The 7,415-nt window shown below is 42.4% G+C and overlaps 1 protein-coding gene across 1 annotated transcript; it reads right to left on the minus strand.

The window, feature by feature from the left end:
• Positions 1-1,152: 1,152 nt before the first annotated feature.
• Positions 1,153-7,085, minus strand: EXOSC3 (exosome component 3). The gene is made up of 4 exons (XM_080819753.1): positions 6,735-7,085; positions 5,835-5,984; positions 2,930-3,081; positions 1,153-1,585 (listed from the first exon to the last, which is right to left on the minus strand). Exons 1-4 carry the CDS (start codon positions 7,059-7,061, stop codon positions 1,384-1,386), a joined length of 831 nt encoding a protein of 276 aa, XP_080675879.1. The 5' UTR covers positions 7,062-7,085; the 3' UTR covers positions 1,153-1,383.
• Positions 7,086-7,415: the final 330 nt, after the last annotated feature.

Raw genomic sequence — 7,415 nt, forward strand, 5'->3', positions numbered from 1 at the left:
GAGTGGAGGGTTTCTCTCTTCCTTAGGGTAGCCTCCTAACAGGACACTTTGTGGGAGTATCTTCGTATCCTTCTGAGCCTTGTACAAACTAGATTCTTCATATATATTTGTAACAGGTCAAATTGAAAAGCAAAATCAGTATTAAGTCTAACTTAAAAATAACCAGAAAATACATTGCCTCTACACAAGCATGGTGGATAACCTCTCATTACATATATCTCAGTGATCCCTTTCCTCATTTCTTAGTTACATGCAGTTGCTTCAGTTACTCCAAAAATTCTTCAGTTTACTAACCAGTTTGGGTTAGTAAACTTGAAAGCTAAGCTGTTAGCAAATTCAGAGAATGTATTTTAGATCTCAGCCGAAACATTACTGCGCTGCTCTGTCTGCTCCCCTTCAGAACTGAATCCTTCAGGAGCTATTGTCTTCACAAATTCTATCAGCGTCTTTTTATTAAAAATAGGCCAGTCTTCAGGAAACATCTTTAGGAATATATAATGCTCCTTGGTTTTCATCACCATATTGAATGAGTTCTATAATCTCTGTCATCCAAGAAGGGCCCTCCTCTGGCTAGGCTTCAGGGGTAACTCATACTTTTAGGGAGGTCTCTGCCCCCCCAGAACACTGACCTGGATCATCTGCCAGGCTTCATTTTCACCTCTAAAGGCTTTCACCTCTAAAGTCTTTGCTTAAAACTCCAAAAAGCATGGAAGAATTTCCTCTCCAACTCTATCACCTCTACCATTTTTTCAAAACCTAGACATGTAGTTTTGGACTTGGCTTCAAGATCCTCATCAGTGTTATTTATAGAACAAAAAACTGGACATACCCAAAATATCCTATAACGTGAAAATGAAATATAACTATTGCACTTCTGAATAGCAGTCATGAGAAATATATTAAATATTGTCTGAAGTGGACAGAGTATATTACAAAGTAGCATTAAAGTAGAATCCTGTAATTTCAATTTGAAAAATACATAGACTACGTCTATAGTGTATTTGCTTCTTTACGTATTCAACATTTTCTTTGGTGAACATGTTTCACTGTTACCAGAAAATAATTATTTTAATGCTTACTTCCGGTGTATTATAAAAGCTGCAGTTTAGCAAAACTAAAGTAGTTAACAGCAAAAAAACCGATAATATTTTTAGTAAACTTTATTGTAAAGAAAAAAATACATCATTATTTTATAATGATTTTTCTCACCCACAATAACATGGGTGGCAACTAGTAACATTTTTATAAAAATAAGGACTTTAATAAGACAATATGTACATTCACATTTTGTCTTCTGAACATTTAATGAGAAGAGGTTTCCCGAAAAATTTTTCCCAGGAAACCCAAAGTCTCTTGGGTTAACTGACCCATAAAAAATTCCACCTAACTTTCCGCCAATCTGGAGAAGATCTGTTTTCTTTGATCTGCTGTCATGTGTTCACAAGCTTCTAAAATGTTTGCCAAAATTAAGGTCTGCTGAATGGTTTTTGCCTTAACCCATATTCTTCCATTCATCCCAAATACTATCTCCAGTGGGTAGAGTTTTCCCACTTCCTGTAGGATTTCACAGTCTGGAGCCAGGAGCCTGGTGAGGAGATGGAAAGAAAACTAAATTTAAGAAAGTGGTAGGGTATGACCCAACTCTCCTTTAAAAGAAGACTTCTAGGGGCGCCTGGGTGGCTCAGTGGGTTAAAGCCTCTGCCTTCGGCTCGGGTCATGATCTCGGGGTCCTGGGATCGAGCCCCACATTGGGCTCTCTGCTCAGCGGGGAGCCTGCTTCCTCCTCTCTCTCTGCCTGCCTCTCTGCCTACTTGTGACCTCTGTCAAATAAATAAATAAATAAATCTTTAAAAAAAAAAAAAATAAATAAAAGAAGACTTCTAGTTTCTGGACAGTTCTCCACAGTTATTCAAAATCCCACCCTCATCCCAAAACAAGGCACGTGACTTTCCTGCCCCCTTTCATCCAATCACACTTTGGATGTATTAATTCATCTTTTATATACCTATTTGTGAAATACTGTAAGTCACAACAATGGGTTCTATCCTCTACAAAGAAATCAAACTCCGTGTGTCACCAACTTCACAAAAAATGTATAAAGTTCTTCCCATATACTGTCAGAGCACCTTTTTTCTAGGCTTAAGAATCATAGCTTTTTTATTATCTTTGGTTCTAAAAGAACAGTTTAAGCTTCTTTTCCTGACCATGTAAGTTATTCCCTGGTACTAAATTCAGTACTTGGAGAGAAGCATTGATTTTCAAACCACAAGGGTGCTGCTTGGCTAATAACATGCTTCCCTGTCTTAAATTAATTGTCCAAATCAGCAGAGTAAGTAAGAAAGAGAGCATCCAACACTGAGCTCTGAGGCTCAGGGGCTCTAGGAGTAGTTCTTTCATAGGGCACAGCTTTTGGTAGGTAAAGGTCTAAATACAAACAGAGTCTACCTCTGGGAACTATTAAATCTACCAGGACAGAATAGCAGGAGCCTTATGTGAATGTATACATATGCTTTTAGAGCACATCAGCCCACCTGCATCTGACCCCCATTACTAGAAAAATCTGGTCATTTTGTACAAATGTAAATTGCATCTGTATTCAAATGACTTAGGAGGAGGAAATGCCAGTTTTCATATTTGGATTGAATATAACAGCTATAAGGAACAGCAGACTTTCTGGGAGAGAAGCCCAGACTCCATACTATCAACACAAAAACTATACCACCAGATACATGTGAATTTAATGTATTCACATGAAGAGAGAATGGGACTAAATGCATGAGTTTATAACTGTGCTAAGAATGGACACTGACTTTTAACTGAGGACATTCAGACATTTTTACAAAGAATCTGAATCCCAAAGATCAGTCAGCTTTCCAAGAGGGTATAATTATAAAAGAAGATAGGCAAACCACAAGGCATCAGGACTTACTTTCTAATTAAGCCCAAAGTCACTTTAAAAAGCAGACCATCCTGTCCAATCACACCCATTCCACTGGCTCGTCCACAGCTGTCAATACAGACCATCTCTGGTTCCATATCTTTATTAGCAACCACAAATTGGCCATAGATGAGATCTCCAACCTAAAACGATAATTTAAAAACAGTTCATTTCCTCTCAGCAAATCACTCCCCACCTTTTTTTTTGGTTAAGATTTTATTTATTTGAGAGAGAGAGTGCATGAGCAGAGGAGAGAGGGAGAGGGAGAAGCAAACTCCCCACTAAGCAGGGAGCCCGACTTGGGGCTCCATCCCAGGACGCTGAGGTCATGACCTAAGCCAAAGGCAGATGCTTAACTGACTGAGCCACCCAGGCGCCTCTCGGCAAATCATTCTATGGTTTCTTCTCATAGGCAGCAATGAAGCCCTCTATATTTCTGCGGCTAACTGACCAACTATCCCCCAGAATACCCACATTCTGCAGTTGAGTCTTTAAAAAACACAACATGAAGGGACACCTGGGTGGTTCAGTAGGTTAAGCATCTGCCTTTCGCTTGGGTCTTGATCACGGTGTCCTGGGATTGAGTCCCTCATCCGGCTCCTTGCTCAGCAGGGAACCTGCTTCTCCTGCCTGCCGCTCTTCCCACTTGTGCTCAGGCCCTCCCTCTCTCACAGATAAAATCTTTAAAAAAAAAAAAAAAAAAGGCAACATTAAGGCATGTACCCTCCTCAAACTGGGAGCTATCTCAAAGACAACGTCCTCTAGGGTTACACCATCTGATATAGTAACCATTACTCACATGTAGTTATTTAAATTTACATTTAAAGTTAGATATTTGAAATTCAGCTCCTCAATTGCATTAGCCATATTTCAAGAGCTCAACAGCTACATGTGGCTAGTGACTACCATACCAGTGAGTGTGGATGTAAAACACCAGCATCACAGAAAGTCCTAGTAGGTAGCACTATCCTAGGGAATTACAGAAGATTGGAAACTCTTGGCATGCAAATTTTTCAAAGTAAAATAAACAATGGTAATTCACTGATACTTCATGAAAAACTTAAAAACCTCAGATGGGGTGTCAGTGGCTCAGTCAGTTAAGCGCCCAACTTGATTTTGTTTCAAGGGTTGTGAGATCGAGTCCCACAGAGGACTCTGCCCTCAGTGTGAGATCTGCTTGAGAGTCTCTCTCTCCCCACTTTCTCTCACTCTCAAAGAAATAAAGAAACACCTCAGAGCTGAACTTAAAATGATGAAACAAAAGGAATAGAGGAGAGAGAACTTGTTCTGTTCTGTATCTACTATTCCTTGATGACTAGCAACTAAAGAGAAACAAAAACATTCTTTGTATTTCAGAAGCATTTGGTCTTGGAGGACACTGAGGATGTACATATAAATAACAAAGTTCAGGGGCAACTGGGTGGCTCAGTGTGTTAAAGCCTCTGCCCTTCAGCTCAGTTCAGGTCGTGATCCCAGGTTCCTGGCTCTCTGCTCAGTGGGGAGCCTGTTTTCCCCCCACCCCTGCCTGTCTCTCTGCCTACTTGTGATCTCTGTCAAATAAATAAATAAAATCTTGAAAAAAAAATATATATATATATGAAAGTTCATTTAAGACTTTGTAAGTGCTAAAGTTATAAGGAAGGTGACTGTAGATGAGGAATGGTTTTACAAAGGTGGTGGTGTTTACCCTTGTTCTCAAAAAATGAGCATGTGTTCCAAAGGCTAAGGCGAAAAAGCAATCCAGATAGAGGCAACAGCATGAGGAAAGGTTCGGGGAATAGTTTGGGGAGGGGGACAGTTCAAGCATGGCTACAAAGAAGATATAATTACAGATGGGGGAAAGACTTCTGGAGTATAATGCCAATACAATCTGTAAGCATCAAAGAAACTTTTTTTTTTTTTTCAAGAAAGGGAGTTGTTTGAGGCTGTCAGCTCTCAAAAGCCTGAATGGAAGAACAAAAGTTTACAAGCAGGGATGTTAATGAGGTCACTGACCAAATCTGGTCAAGAAGTAGCTAAGGTCTGGGGGTGCCTGCATGGCTTAGTAGGTTAAGCGGATGCCTTCAGCTCAGGTCATTATCTTAGGGTCCTAGGTTCGAGCCTCAAATCAGGTTTCCTGCTCTGCAGAAATTCTGCTTCTCCCTCTCCCTCTGACTCTCCCCCCTGCTTGTGCTCATGCTTTCTTTCTCTCTCAAATAAATGAAATCTTGAAAAAAACAAAAGTAGCTAAGGTCTGAACTTGCAAAATGGGATATACGGGTGAAGGAATAGAACATCAGAGGTAGAAACAAAGAGGACCAGTAAAGATTAAGCAACTAAAGACAAATGAAATGTTAGTGAGAAGGGGCATAGAAACCATCAAATTTCTGGGTGGACAAAGTGTGGCTATGCTACCTGAAAATTCCAAATAGGAAAACCTGAGGTATCAAGACTGCCCCTCTGTCAGCTCCAAGAAGAGATTATTGGGAAACAGGGATGTGACTTAAGTTGTGAGATGCCAGTCCCAGGACTTAACAATCAGGCTGCATGGCTGGCTGATATGGTGATCTGCACTGCTTACTCCTTCTTCCTCTCCAAGCCTATGGCTTACTTCCTTGTCCAGTGGATATGGACATAACAGATAAGAAGAGAGGGAAGAAATATAACCTTTCAACTCAGTAGACACAAAACCACCCCCAATATAGCCAATGTAAACTAAGTATGTAACTCTGGTCCCAGGGCTGGAGCACTGGAAGGAACTTGTGGAGCCTGAAGTGATTACACAGATGTTTAGAGATCACCCCAACTGGTAAAATAGGTCATGCTTAGGAGACAATTCAGGTAGGCTTCTGGATATTTGAGTGTTTCTGGATATTATACTTTTCCTATTTTTGAAACCAAAGACTCCCATCATTACCTGCACATTGGGTCTGTTTCTTTTAGTTGCACCTTCAAATGCCAAGTAAGACAAAGATGCTGGTTCACTCCCTCCAACATCCACTTTGAATATATCTCCAGATTTAGCTGTCACTATGCCAATCACATGGTCTCCTTTCACTGGGACATACTACAGAAGAAAACAGAATGAAGAAACAGCCATAAATGATAATCATTTCCAAGATATCTTGGACGGTATCTTCAGGAAGTTCTCAGTGGTTACTTTACTGTCATTAGAGTTATTTAGAAAATATTTTGAAATTCAAGTTTACAAATTAATACAAATCAACAACAAATCTGATCATATGTTACTCTCAGTAAAACAATCACATCATTAATTCTCTTTACAGCTTTAATACTCTGTTCATTTCAGCCAGTATCCCATACGTCTTGTATTCTTATCAGAAAGTCCCTAGAGCTTCTGCTGGCGTATTAAGTCCAGTCGTACAGGGGATCCTACAACCGAAGAAGCCTATTTCATTGTTAGGCAGTTTTTCCCATATTAAAGTCCTTATTCTAAGAGAAATTTAACTCCCTGGAACATCCACTCACTGAGTCTGGATTTCTGCCGTTTCGGACTCCAAAAGATAGGTCTGGTGCTCCCTGGCCTTTGAGATTTTGAATGAATGACCGTATTTTACAATCCTTAAACTTTACACGCCAAGATTTCTAGTCTCCTTTCTCTCCTGGTCGCCCTTCTCAAGCTACGTTTGTTTCATTTGTTCCCAGTGGTTTAAAGGGGATGCAGAGGAGAGCACATGACTACGGTGGCTCTAGACTAGCATTAACAGAGAAGAGGTCCACGGCCCCACCCCCGCCTCTTCCCAGAGCGAGGATATCACTCCAACGGCCATACCACCTCTCCGGAGTCCCATCTCACCCGTTTCTGCTGTGAGTCCACCCAGTAAACGCCACCGCCGCTGCTGCCGCCGCCGGGCTCCTTGTGACGGAGGCGGCCGCACTTGGTGACCAGCAGGCGGTCGCCACTACGCCGCAAGCCCGGGCCGCACACAACGCGTCCCCGGGAGCGCGTCCCCGCATTCAGGCGCAGCGGTCGCTCCCCAGCACCTCCTGGGCCTTCAGCGTCCTCCTGCTCGGGCAACAGCAGTTCCTCACCCGGGAGTACCACCTGATCTAGCATGGTGCGCGCCGCCCGCGCCCTGTCTCCCGCAAGGGATTCGGTCGTAACACCCCCCGCCTCAGCCATATCGGGAGCCACCAAACGCAATTTTCAGCTTCCGCTTCCGGCTCCGCGTCCAATCGCCAGCCTGCCCACGGCCTTCTGTTTCCGGTAGTAGCGACCTATCGGTATTGAACCCACGTCCGTGAAACCTGATCGCTGTGCGCTGGGGTCCTGCGGAGTTGGTTGTGATTATGACTCTCGCCCGTCTCCCATCTTGCAGACTTTCTGCAGAACAGTACGAGAAACACGACTTAAGGCGGTGGCAGATCCCTCACTTCCGCTGTCTCGGTTTGCACCGCAGGATTCTAAGACTCTCCTATGTATGATTCCGTGGGAACTCTGAGGACTGAACGGAGAGGCTTGGGAATTGAGCCTTTC

Source organism: Martes martes, assembly GCF_963455335.1.
Source record: "Martes martes genome assembly, chromosome: 12".
NCBI lineage: Eukaryota > Metazoa > Chordata > Mammalia > Carnivora > Mustelidae > Martes > Martes martes.